The sequence below is a fragment of the Marmota marmota genome, unplaced genomic scaffold, assembly GCF_001458135.2.
Source record: "Marmota marmota marmota unplaced genomic scaffold, marMar, whole genome shotgun sequence".
In the NCBI taxonomy this organism is placed as follows: Eukaryota; Metazoa; Chordata; class Mammalia; order Rodentia; family Sciuridae; genus Marmota; species Marmota marmota.
Genome location: NW_026000171.1, coordinates 3,909,363 through 3,923,635, shown reverse-complemented (window position 1 = coordinate 3,923,635; position 14,273 = coordinate 3,909,363). Strand labels below are relative to the sequence as shown.

The window sequence follows — 14,273 nt, the reverse complement described above, 5'->3', positions numbered from 1 at the left end:
TATATATATATATATATATGTTATATATATATAGTTATACTTTGTTACATAATATAACATATATAACCTAACAGGTTTGAAGGAACTCTGTGTGTGTGTGTGTGTGTGTGTGTGTGTGCGCGCGCGCATAAAACATTTTAGAAGTCTTATCCTCCAAGGTCAATTGATGATGGTTATTACTTAAAAACATTTTTGGTAGGTTAGGAGCTCTTAAATAGTAATGTAAGAAAATCTCAAACTTTGCTCTTTTGTTGAGATTGATACTTTTAGAAACACTTTATTTGCTTGTCTATTTCAGGATGACCTTAGATGACAAGCTCTTCCAGAGAGGCTTAGAAGTGGCTCTAGCTTTGTCAGTGAAGGAACTTGCAACAGTCCCCAATGATGTACAGAAGTCTCAAAATAAAAGTAACTTTGTTTTTTGTATATTTATCATTAAAAGCTTATTGTTTTAATAATCATTACTTGGGGTGGGCCTTCATAGTTGAAAGAATAAAATTTGAATACTTTGAACTATAGATAGAACAAATTACAGAGGGTATAATTAGATTCATTTCTTGATTCAGCAGTGTCAATTTCATACAAATGTATACATCTCTGCCTAGAACCCAAGGTAAGATTGGAGACATACACTATGAACCTGGAAGGTCAATTACAACTTGATATACAATGAAAATTTAATTTCTTGATCAAATGACCTATATACTTCTAGTAGTCTACCCCTTTTTTTCTCCCAACCCCAATTTTTTTTTTCTGTGTTAAAATAGTTAAACATGACCTTATCATGGTCATTTTTTATTACTGCCAAAGGTTTAAAGGTACTAATTTGGTTTGCAGGTTCCATAGATTTAAGAGAATGACTTCTGAATCTCTCTGTGGGTTTTCTTCATTGATTTTTTTTTTTTTTTCCTGGTAATAGTGACATTCTAGAGAGATGGAAAAGACACTTGAATTCCTAAAATGCTTTTTGGGTTAAATTGTTTTGGATTAAATTCTTTTATTTACGGGGATAAGTGAAGTGTTTTTTAAATCAGTATTGCCTCTTATTTAAACAAAGCAGTTTGATTAGGGAGATTTTTAGGATTAGAAATCAAAAAACTTCAAAAGAGAATTGTTATGTATTATATCTAAAACGGAGAAAATGAAATTTATCTCTTAAAAGACATTATAGAATGCGTAGTAGGAGTTTCTTGTAAGTACCACTTCCATTGAATGATACAATTCTTAGCATTGGTATTTAAAAGTACCTGTTATCATGACTTAAAAGCCTCTTAAAATGTTTCATTTAAAGGTTATTGTAATGATTAGAGAGAATGAAAGTTAGTAAAAGCATGTCTTTGCCTACACAGAAGTGATAGTTAATATTTATTGATTATTTCCTATGTGTTGTGCAACATAAATTTACATCTAATCTCCCATACTAATCCTATGATACACAATTTTTATCTTCCTGTTATCAATGAGGAAATTAAGTCTAAGGATAAGCCAATTTATGAGCCTGAATTTGAACCTAAGTCTTTTTGATTTCAGACCCCAAACTCCTAACTATATGCTAGCCTCTCCAAGTAAAATCATTGTGCTAGTTTGGGTTTCAGATCATTTATCAGTATCTAGATGCTATTACATTTTAGCACTAATCTTCCTATAGATATCAGTTTATTAAGATGCATCTGAATTTTTTCTTATTCCTAATATTTAGGCATTGAAAAACATGGCAACAGTGAAATAGAAATAATGAACAAATCTCATATATCTAATTGCAGTGTAACCAGTGATTATTTAGGTAAGTTTTTGATGGTATATTTTTTTCATCCGCAATGCTATTTTTCTAACGTTTACTTAAATTCCTGAAACTGTGACTAGAATCAGATCTTTAAATGGTAAAGACTCTCTTCTCTCTTGACTTTTGTTTCTCTAAGTTTTAGTCTTGTCCTCTTAACTACTACATATCCACTTTCTTCTCTGTTGGAGTGTCATGACTACCCATGGCTTTTGGTCCTCAGCAGTTGACCACTGAAGATAGGGACTGTATCTTCTCAGTTCCATTTTGAAAATTCTTGGGGAAAGACTATTGAATTCATCTTTAAAACTGGAGTCTATTGCCAGCGTACTGATGTGCTGTGAGTGACCCAGCTTGGACGATGTAGTCTATTACTAGGAACAGGGGAGGGATGAACCTGAGCAAGTAAGACGGTTGTCATGTCTGCTTTGCTGTTCTTGAAATATTAGCTACAACAAAGTTTTCCATTGATGTTTATGCCTCTCCTGAAGATTTGGACAAGATCACAGAGGAAGATGATGCTCGTGGTGTTCAAGGGAAAAGAAAAGCAGCATCTAAAGCTGTGGCTCAGCAGAGGAAGATGCTTTTGGAAGGCAGTGATGGTGATAGTGCTGATGACACTGAGCCAGACATTGCAACTGGTAAGTTACACTTTGCTTCAAAATTAACTCTTCTGAAATTCAGTAAAAGTTCTTGGAGGCCATTAATGTGTGCAGAACACTGTGCTAAATATTTAGGGTATGCAAACTTGAGGAACAAATAGGACAGCTAAATGCAATTGTGGCATTTTGGGGAAAAGCTTTGGGTAAGAGATCATCTTTCAGCCATGCCTTGAAAAATGAGGATCTTTTAGACCAACTAAAGGGATAAAATTGTATTTCTGAATGATGAAAAAGCATGCAGAATGGAGTAGACAAGTGTACATACCAGAGTTTAGGCAGTGCTTTTTTTCTAGAACCACTACCGTACTTATCCATATTACATCACTGGCTTATATTATCTCATGCAGTACAGGAAAGAGCATGTGGGAAATGAGGGTTAATAAGATTGTTGTGGTATAGTCTCTTCTCTATTCCAGAATGTTGAAGCATATGTAATTAAGTGAAGGTATATTGTTACTTTCATAAATGTCATGATTTTGAAAAACTAGCTTTTATACTCTATCCTTCTTTTCAAAAATTATTGAGAATTGGATGGAAATGGTGGTGCGTGCTGAGGCAGGAAGATTGTAAGTTTGAGGCAGCCTCAGTTACTTAGCAAGAACCTGTCTCCAAATAAATAATAAAAAGGGTTGAGAATGTGGCTCATCTCCTGGTCCAATCCCTAGGATCAAACAAACAAAAAGTTAGTGAGTTAAACTAGTAAAATCTGAAGTAAAAATTACTGATGGAAATTTATAGTGATAATGGTAATAGATAACAGTTGTGTTTGATATATGTCAGAAGTTGTTCTCATAAAATTGGCATAATGTCCCCATTTTCAAGAAGAGGAATCTGAAGCACTGTAAAGTTAGTAACCTGTCTGAGTCAGACAACATGTATAAGGGGTTGGGGGAAAAGGATTCCAAGCCACCTGTTTCTCAGTTTCAACACTGCAGTGTTCTGCTGCTGGAAATGGTAGAGCACAGCGGTGCCCAGGAATCTGATGCAAAAGCTGCAAATAAAGTGGATTCACCAGAAGCTTCATTGTTTTAGAACAAAGTATATATAATTTTGTTATATATTTTATATATATAATCTTCTGTTTTAGGTGATGATTCTGAGGAGGATTCTGATTTTGATGAGAGTGAAGATAATGATGAAGACTTTACTATGAGAAAAAGTAAAGTTAAAGAAATTAAAAAGAAAGAAGTGAAGGTAAAATCCCCAGTAGAAAAGAAAGAGAAGAAATCTAAATCCAAATGTAATACTTTGGGTAAGCTTGGTCCCAAATACTTAATTTTATAAAGGAAATGTATTGGGTTTGATTGCTGCAAATTTCTTGTCATTGCCTTTGCTCACCTTAATATTTTATTTTTAGTTAAAATATAAAAGAAAGCAGCGTAAGAGGAGGTGGGAAAAAAGCAGATGATGATTCTGAGTCCCCCCTAACTGTGCTAGCACTAAATATGTATTTTCATGCTTTAGTACAGCCACCTGCTGTGAACTCCATCATCACCTGTATCTTATGATGAGAAGACTGAGGCTCAGAGGTTAAATATTCTTTGAAAGTCTTTTTTTTTTTTTTTTTAAAGAGAGAATTTTTTAATATTTATTTTTCAGTTTTCGGTGGACACAACATCTTTATTTTATTTTATGTGGTGCTGAGGATTGAACCCAGTGCCTCATGCATACCAGGAGAGCGAGCTACCGCTTGAGCCACATCCCCAGACCCTCTTTGAAAGTCTTACATCTAATAAGTGTGGGGCTGGAATTTGAATGTAGTTTGTCAGTTCAGAAGTTGAACTCTTATCTCCTAGATCACATTTTCTCTGGGCAATTAAACGGGGCAGCTTGAATGGTTCTAATTTCTTGCTTTTGTGCTTGGCCTACTCTTCTATTTGAGAGATCTTTGTCCAGATGTTTAGGGCACTTTTGATTTTTGTTTTCCCAAAACAAATCTAGTTAGAAACCATTTTTATAGTGAAACTTGGAATTTGTGATGACTTGAACATGGAATACCTGTTTCTTGTGTTAAAAAAGTTAGGATGTTTTTTAATTCATCATTTTATAATAATTATTGTAAAAGATAACATTCTTTAAGTAAATTTGTTTTATTATTGCTATCAACTTTTCTGCCTTAGTTTTTGTATGCATATGTATATTTATTATTTGAAACTACAGTTTCTACTGGCCAGATTTTAGGATTTGCTCTCACATTAAATAGCATGGTGCTAAGTACTTACTAAGAATTAAATAAAAATTAAATACCAGTTGAGTCATATTCTTCCCTCTGTTCTATTTTGAATTAGTAACCTTTAGATTAGAATGTTTTTTAAATTGACAAATTCATCTGGTTTCCACATGTTAAAATTTAAATGTAGGCGCTTTTAGAGATAAAACTGTTAGTTTCCTAATACTGTTATAACAGATTACCCCAAACTTCGCTTCAAACAACACAGTAATTATTTTACAGTTCAGAAGTCCAAAGTGTTCCTCAGAGGGCTAGAATCAAGCTGTCAGCAGGACTGTGTTCGTTTGTGGAACTCTAGGGGAGAATATACCTTTTGCCTTTTCCAGCTTCTGGAGGGTCTGTGATCCTTGGCTTGTAGCTCTGTTCCATCTGGACTTTCTCACATCATGTCAATCTAATGTTGACTCTCTTAAGGACCCTAGTGATTACACTGTCCAGATTCAAGATAATATCCTCCACAGGTCCTAACTTAATCACATGTGTACATAAGGTAGCATATTCACATGTTCTGGAACTTAGAATATAGTCATCTTTGAGGGGCCATTATTTTGTGTACTACTAGCTATAGTAAGAAAAAATGATTAGGTATTTGTGCTTTTTCACCAACCCACACTAGAAACTAAAATTTCAGTTTTCCTTGGGATTTACCATTTAAAGTCTTTTCTGTATATCTTGTAGCAAGTTACTTTGCAAGAGACATTAGTATATAATGTTGAAAATAAATTGTATTTGTTAAGTAAGAATGAGGAAAAGTGGATTATATTTCTAGTCCTATTAATGCATTGCTTAACTTTTGAGAAATTTTTATTGATTTTTTAAAAAAATGAATGACAGCGGAATGCATTATAATTCTTATGACATATACAGCATAATTTTTCATATCTCTGGTTTTATATAAAGTATGTTGACACCAATTTGTGTCTTCATACATGTACTTTGGATAATGATGTCTATCGAATTCCACCATCCTTGCTAATCCCCTGCCCCCTCCTTTTCCCTCCCACCCCTCTGCCCTATCTAGAATTCATATATTCTTCCCATGCTCCCCCTCCCTACCCCACTATGAGTCAGCCTCCTTATATCAGAGAAAACATTGGGCATTTGTTTTTTTGGGATTGGCTAACTTCACTTAGCATTATCTTCTCCAATGCCATCCATTTACTGCAAATGCCATGATTTTATTCTCTTTTATTGCTGAGTAAAATTCCATTTTGTATATATGCCACTTTTTTTTTTTTTATCCAATTACCTATTGAAGGGCATCTAGGTTGGTTCCACAGTTTAGCTATTGTGAATTGTGCTGCTATAAACATTGATGTGGCTGTGTCCTGTAGTATGCTGTTTTTAAGTCTTTTGCGTATAGACCAAGGAGAGGGATAGCTAGGTCATATGGTGGTTCCATTCCCAGATTTCCATACTGCTTTCCATAATGGCTGCACCAATTTGCAGTCCCACCAGCAATGTATGAGTGTGCCTTTCTCCCCACTTCCCCGCCAACACTTATTGTTGTTTGTCTTCATAATAGCTGCCATTCTGACTGGAGTGAGATGATATCTTAGAGTATTTTGATTTGCATTTCTCTAATTGCTAGAGATGATGAACATTTTTTCATATATTTGAACATATTCATATATTCTCTTCTGAGAAGTGCCTGTTCAGGTCCTTGGCCCATTTGTAGATTGGGTTATTTGGTTTTTTGGTGCTTAGCTTTTTGAGTTCTTTATATATGCTAGAGATTAGTGCTCTACTGATATGTGAGGGGTAAAAATTTGCTCCCAGGATGTAGGCTCTCTGTTCACCTCATATTGTTTCTTTTGCTGAGAAAAAGCTTTTTAGAAAATTTGATTCCATCCCATTTATTGATTCTTGGTTTTAATTCTTGTGCTATAGGAGTCTTATTAAGGAAGTTGGAACCTAATCCCACATGATGAAGATTAGGGCCTACTTTTTCTTCTATTAGACACAGAGTCTCTGGTTTAATTCCTAGCTCCTTGATCCACTTTGAGTTGAGTTTTGTGCATGGTGAGAGTAGGGGTTTAATTTCATTTTATTGCATATGGATTTCTAGCACCATTTGTTGAAGATGCTATCTTTCTCCAATACATGTTTTTGGCACCTTTGTCTAACATAAGTTAGCCACTAGCTACATGTAGGGTTATATTATATTTAAGTTAATTAAAATTAAATAACATTTGAAAGCCAGTTTCTCAGTTTTGCTAGCCACATTTCAAGTATTCAAAAATAGTATGTGGCTAGCAATTACCATCTCTGATAACACAAAATATAGAAAATTTCTACCATAGAAACTTATGCTGGACAGTCAGGGGTTATGGATGTAACATTGGGAAGAGTATGTGGTGAATGTGTTCATATTTGTATACATTTAGAAACCCTTTAGGTATCTTAAAGCAAGCATTGTCTCAAAGTGAGATTCTGTTCTACCTCTCTTTTTGTCCTCCTCCCTCACCTCCCACCCCAGCAAAAAGAACACAAACCTGCTCCCATTCTTACATTCATTCTCAAAGTAAACAATGGCCTCAAAGCTGTTCCCCATGAGAGGAACTTGCAAGTTATAGATTATTCTTCATCTCCATCACCACCTCCCCACATCTAATTACTAAAACATGTTTAATTGCTACTATCCCCTCCCTTCTCCACGTTAGCTCAGGCTCTCATCACCTCTCCTGGATTACCATAATAGCTTTCTGAGTGGTCTATTTGCCTTACATTACCACCAGGAAGATGCTTTCAAAATGCAAGTTACTCCTCAGAAAATTTAATACATGATTGTGGACCAGACTCCTTTATATGGCTTGTAAAGCTCTTCATAAGTGATTGTACCCTGATTGTGTCTCTCACCTTTCCTATTCTTAAGATTCCTGCTCCAGACATACTGAACCAGTACTGGTCCTGGAACTTGTTATACTTTACAGCTTTGCATTATGCTGTACTCCCTCTGCCTAGAAAATTTCCCTCAATTCATCTTTACCCTTTAGCCTTTAGTTCAGCCCAGCCTCATCCCCCTCCTGTGACTTCTAAACACATACCAGGTTGTAAGTTCCCTTCTTACTGGGTATTCTTCTAGAGAGTGACATGTTCCTTCGCACACTGCATTAGACACAGCTCTTTCCTGTCTTTCCTAGGCCAGTGACAGAACCACAAATTCCTTGGGAGTAGGATTCATGAGTTATATAAACTTTTTGTAATCCTAGAGCCTATTGACTCCCTGACACATACTGATGAGACACTATTGTGTAATGGTTACAAGAATGAATTTCTGGTTCAAACCTGGTTTCTAATCCCAATTCAGCATGTAGTAGGTGTCAAACTACAGGCAAATTGCTTAACCTCTGTTTCCTTTTCTGTATTATAGTTGCTGTAAAAACTGAAGGGTAGTGTGTGTGAGACCACATTGCCTGGCATAAAAATTTTCATAGAAGATGGCAGTCCTAACCAGGTGTGGTGGCTCACACCTGGCATCCCAGCAACTTGGGAAGCTGAAACAGGAGGATTGCAAGTTTGAGTTCAGTCTCAGCAATTCAGCAAGGCCCTAAGCAAGTTAGCTAGACTATCTCAAAATAAAAAAGGCAAAGGCTGGGGATGTGGCTCAGTAGTAAAGTGCCTCTGGGTTTAATCCCCCGTTCCAAAAAAAAGAGAAGGCAATCTTGAAGCTTTCAGTAAAAATTTCTTGACTTGTTTTTCGAATTTGATATTGCCTTTTTAATTTTATATGGTTATGAAACTTATAATTTTTATGCATACATGCTAGACTTGAACTATCTTCCCAATGACAAGCTTCTTTGTGTGTATTTTTCAAATAAGTGACTTCAGTAGACTCTGCTGCAGCTGCTATCAAATCAGAATCTCAGACTTCACCCGAGGAGGCTTATCATTCTTTGGAGGTCACTAGGAAACCATTGCAAATACACAGTCCTTCAGCTGAAGTCAAGAGACCGAAGTGGGTCCCACCAGGTATGGTATATTTGCGATCAAGGGCAAGGGGTTTAGAAAATTACCAGTGGTAGATTCTTTTCTCCCTAGTTCTAAATGTTATATGTGAGCTTTTCCCCATATTACTCTATAGTCTTCAAAACCATTGTTTTTAATTACTGCATTTTTATATCTATTAGGCATCCAGGTCATATATGATTTTTTTTTCATTGTTATAAATAAGTTTGCCATAAGCACAGACATCCTTATTGTAGAAATCTGGCATATCCCTGATTATTTTCTTAGGGTAAAAGTTCCACTAGTAGAATTATAGGGTCAGCAAGTGTAAACATTTGAGATTCCTGATATTTATATTTCTGATAACAAAAGTCTTTTGTGCTCAGTACCTGCTGACCTCTGCATTCTTATCAAAGCTTTGGGGTTTGTAAATGGGAATTCCAGCATTTAACAAATACCTTGGTAAACTCAGCCTCTGGCTCTTACAAATTTGACTTCTCTTTGTTTTCTTTTGCTACCCAGCCAAATCTTACTGATCCTTTAAGAATTTCCTGGACCTAGCTGGGTGTGGTGGTGCACGCCTGTGATCCCAGTGGCTCTGGAGGCTGAGGCAGGAGGATCACAATTTCAAAGCCAGTCTCAGCAAAAGTGAGGTGCTAAGCAACCCAGTGAGATCTGGTCGGTCTCTAAGTAAAATACAAAACAGGGCTGGGGATGTGACTCAGTGGTTGAGTGCCCCTGAGTTCAATCCCCAGTACAAAAAAAAAAAGAATTCCCTGGACTGGACGTCAGCTTCATCTAGGTCGAAAATATTGCTGCGGCCCAACCAGTCCTGTGTCCACTTTCATCCAATTACATGAACCGTCTACTTTAGTCAAATTGTCCATTTTCTATCCCTTAAACACATTGTATGTATTCTTCTACCCAGGTCTCTATCATATTTCTGTCCCCTCTCCCTTTTGGAGTCTTTCCAAACCTACTCAAGGTTCACTTCTTTTGAATGATCTTTTTTGATTGGCCCAAAATTAAATGCTGGTCTCTTCCTGAATGATGGCTAGGTATTAACATACAGAGTTAGGGCTCAACTGTGAGGCTACATGATTACTTGGTTTACCTGAGTCTTCATTTTATTATCAGAATTATGAAGAACTAATATAATGTTTAAAGTTCTTTCTGGTTAAGATTTTCAATGAGGACTTTAAAGTTTTTAGAGAAGGAAAGGTGGGAAAGTTAGTTACTGAAATAATGATACCATATCATTCAAAAAGTAATACTAAATATATTTTTTTCTGTAAATAATTAGTGATTCCTCAATGGAAGAAAAATTTTTTAAATGGTATGACTATATAAGTTAAAAGTAGCATGATCAAAAAAATTAAAAGGAGATAGTGAAATGATGGGTAAAGAGTTAATATCATAAAGCACACAGTGCTGACAGATTGAGTATGTGATAGGGCAGACAAATGATAATGGGTGAACAGGACCCCTTGGACTTGAGAGCTTCTGCCCCTCTTGAAGGAAGCAGAGCTATTCAGCTCCATCAGATTGTTTGTATGCAGGGAGATAGGTTGGTACATACAGATCTGATATTTTCAAGAGAAGCCAGAAATTCAGATTTTAATATGAAATCTCCTCATTTTTAAATATGACCTTTTAAAAAACCATGTAGACCAAACAGCATTTTTTTTTTTTTTTTTTTGTACTGAGATTGAACCCAGGGGTGCTCAACCACTGAGCCACATCCCCAGCTCTTTTTGTTTTATTTAGAGACAGGGTCTCACTGAGTTGCTAAGTACCTCACTAGATTGCTAAGGCTGGCTTTGAACTCTTCAATCCTCCTGGCTCAGTCTTCCCGAAATAGCGTATCTGAAAGCTAGATTTGGCCCTAGGTTGCCAATTTGTTGCCTGTCTTATTCAATTTGAGAAAACCATCTAGAACCCAAAGGAAAAATGAACCAGGGATATAAAAATCCCAGTTCTTCCAAGAAATACAACAATGAAAAATGAAGAGTTTCACTCTCGTTAGTAATTAAAGAAGATCTATTTGCCATTTAAAAACTTGTTTAATACTTGAAAAATAGATTCTTTTCAAGTAGTACTTATAAAAATTGTAAACTTTAAAAATACATGAGTTTTTTTTTCATTACTTTAGAAATTATAGTTGTCTCTATTTCTTTATGCCTTTACAACCGAATTATTTTTCATTTCAGCTTTGGTGGTTTCAGTTTTGGTTCATTACCTTGCCTTCTGGGGATAGTTGAAAATGGGCAATACATTGAATTTCTCTTATCCGAGGTGCTTGGGACCAGATTGTTTCAGATTTTGAAGTTTTTCAAAGTTTGGATTTTCGCATTAGGGGTGCTCTCCCTATACTCTATTCTTTCTGTCATTTAGTACTTGCCATTATTTTGAATGTTTATTTTATTGCTTGATAGACTGTGGAAAACAGAACAGTGCTTAACTATTTTTTTATTTTGTTTTGTTTTAAGAATTAATCTTTGTTAAGAGATTTCTGACATGATTTGTGTTACATCTTGTGTTTTCTTTTAGCTGCATCCGGAAGTAGCAGCAACAGCAGCAGTCCAATGGCAGGAGTTTCCATTAGGTCCCCAAATCAGAGTCTCCGCCTTGGCTTATCCAGATTAGCACGAGTTAAGCCTTTGCATCCGAATGCCACTAGTAGCCGAGTGTGGTAGCAAAGAAATGTTTGATAGAATAACAGTTTTAAAAGTGTATTTATATTTCACTTGTGTTTAAGATTAAGGAGGGTATTGTAATATAGAAGAATCCTTTAACATGTCACATAAATGATCTTAATCTGTTTTGTGATTATGTGCTCTAAAGAGCTCTTCAAGACTTCAAAAAGAGGTTTGTTCATAAGAAATACCTTCTCATGTCATTCCTTCTGAAGAGCTGTTCTGTTTTCTTATGTATCATAAGTCATTGTCTTTTTTAGTGGTTGTCAGTTTAATGTGGAGGAAGTCTGTATCATGCGCTGTACTTTTCTAGTCACATGATGTTCCTTTGTGACACTTAAACTATTCAGAGTGTATCTGACAAAGGGAAACATTCTCATTTCTTTCAGGAGATAGTTTGAAATCTTATAAGCTACTTACTTTATATTGTCAGTTTTACTGCAAGGATGTTTGGTATTTTAACCAAATCTTATTAATAGTAAGAATAAAGAATCATTTTACATATTACAATGGATACTATACTATGGCATATGACTCCTACTTGGAATTTGATGATTATTATATAGCAAATATAATGACATTTTATGAACTCTTCATTGTCAAAACCTTAAATAAAAGTGAAAAAGTTTTGAAGTGCTCTTTTCTTGATAGCATTGCATTTATCGATCTCTAATTATCTACATTTCTTAATAAAATAAAATAAAAATAAGCTCTGTTGAAAACACAAACAAGGGGAAGCTATTTCTTAATCACTTTATATGAAGCTAGTACTTTAAGGAGTAGCTGTCAAGTTCTTAGTCATCCCTATTTTGATATTAGAGCTTTTCAGGAAGCTTAGGTTTGAGTTTATTGTGAATAAAAATAGTGATGATGTGGGCTGGGGTTGTAGCTCAGTGGCAGAATGTTTTCCTAGCATGTGTGAGGCACTGGGTTCAATTCTCAGCACCACATACAAATAAATAAATGAAACAAAGGTCCATAGACAACTAAAAATAATTTTTAAGAATAGTGATGATTATATTTATGGTGAGAATTTCAACCTACTCCTGTTCACTGTTTAATAATAATTTTCAATCATGTTAAACATTAAAAAAATGTGTAATACCTATCAGTTCACATGGAACTTTCTATATTAACATGAAAAGTTAATTTTGAATTTATGATTAAAGTGAGCATTCGCCCTGTTGTACATTTTTTCTTACCTAGTATATTTTTTTTACTATCTATACTACCTCACCTACCCTATCCCACTTTTTAAACATTATTTTCCAGTTAACATAATATTGAGTTATTCTATAGTGCATGCACTTCAACAATAAACATTAAGGGCCTGCTCTGGTTTGGGTATAGATATCATTGATTACTCATCGCCCCTAGCTTGAGAACTACTTTGTTTTGTTATTCATATTAATAGTTTCTATTTGAAATTTACCCTAAAGTATGTTAAAACACTTGCCTGGCTGAAAACACTACTAACCTTTAGTTGCCAAACCCAATGTACATTTTTTCTCACCTTGTCTTATATACACTATTTATCACACCCCAATCAAAATATTTTATGCCATTAGTTCATGTGACACCTTTCTTTTGTCATTTTCTCCCCACCTCCTGCTTACTCTTCATTATTTTGTAGCTTTCTAATCCTTTGTGTCACCTATACCATCTCTCACCACACTATCATGTTCTGTGCAGTTCCACTACAACCCTCCCTGCTCTTCAAGTTTAGATGTTTTCAGACTCCAGTGATCACTACTTGTGACAGTGACTTCCAAATTACGATCATTATTCTACATCTTGATCTTGACACCAGACCTGCTGCTTGATGTTTGGCAACTGGATGTGAGTCAATCTGGATCCATCTCTCAACAACTTCCTTCCTGTAGAATTTTCTGTTGATACATGACACCACTATCAAGGCTGTCTAAGGTGTAATCCTGGGATTCAGTCTTTTATATTTTGCATCTGGCTACCAAGCTTTATTTCATTTTCTAAATTTCTTGAAACTGCTTTTCCATTTGCTCTTACCCTGAAATAAAATCACATATTAATTCTACGCAGCATCCTTGCCTTGATTTTTTTGGGGGGCTGGGGGTGGACACTGAGGATTGAACTCAAGGGTGCTTTAACACTGTTACATCCCCAGCCCCCACCCTACCCTTTTTATTTTAAAATTTAATACAGGGTCTAAGTTGCTTAGGGGATCTGGCCACGTGGCTGAGGCTGAGGCCTGGAACTCTAGATCCCCCTGCTGTGGTCTCCAGAGTCGCTGGGATTACAGCATGCCCCATCGCACTCAGCATCTTGATTCTCAATCTACTTTCCCTAACTTCCATAATGTGACTGGGGAATTTCCTAAAATCTGAACATGCACCTTTCTGCTTTACAGTCCTCACACTCCTTAGCCCACCTAATTCCAAGCCACTTCATATATGACTGGTCGCCATCTGCCTTTTCAATCTTGTCTCATTTGCCCCTGTATACCTTTGACCCTGCCTCACAAAACTGAGTGCTGGTACCCAGAACCAAGCTTCCACGTGGGTTTGGACCTTCAGACTTGTGGGGACTTACTTGCCTTCTTTACAGGGCTATATAATATTTGTTCTTAAAGCTCAAGTTCAACTTAGCTTTCATTTGCATGTCTATTTTCTCCATGCATCAGACATTGTACTCCAGCATAAACTTCTGTCATTTAACTATAACTTTCCTTTTCATGCGTTCCTAAAACCTGGTGCAGATTAAATGCTCAAGAAAGTGTTCATTTGATGAGTACATAGAACTTTTGCTATGTACTTCCACATGCTTTTTTTGAAGAAGGAGAGGGAAGGGTTACTTTCACGTGTCTGGTGTGCTTAACCTACTTTAATCTCTCTACCCTGGATTTTGTTCAAATGTTGCCTGGTCCGTTAAAAAAAAAAAAAAAAAAAAAAAAAAAAAAAAAAAAAAAAAAAAAAAAAAAA

At 35.7% G+C, this 14,273-nt stretch overlaps 1 protein-coding gene across 1 annotated transcript in view; it reads left to right on the top strand.

The window, feature by feature from the left end:
* Rad51ap1 (RAD51 associated protein 1) overlaps positions 1–11,953 on the top strand; it is a 19,094-nt gene extending 7,141 nt beyond the window's left edge. Inside the window, exons 4-9 of the mRNA XM_015500740.2 lie at positions 299–408; positions 1,700–1,783; positions 2,272–2,421; positions 3,530–3,694; positions 8,495–8,644; positions 11,171–11,953. Coding sequence (XP_015356226.1) covers positions 299–408; positions 1,700–1,783; positions 2,272–2,421; positions 3,530–3,694; positions 8,495–8,644; positions 11,171–11,316 — 805 coding nt within the window. The 3' untranslated portion in view covers positions 11,317–11,953. The remainder of the gene's footprint in view (positions 1–298; positions 409–1,699; positions 1,784–2,271; positions 2,422–3,529; positions 3,695–8,494; positions 8,645–11,170) is intronic.
* The last annotated feature ends 2,320 nt before the right edge of the window (positions 11,954–14,273 follow it).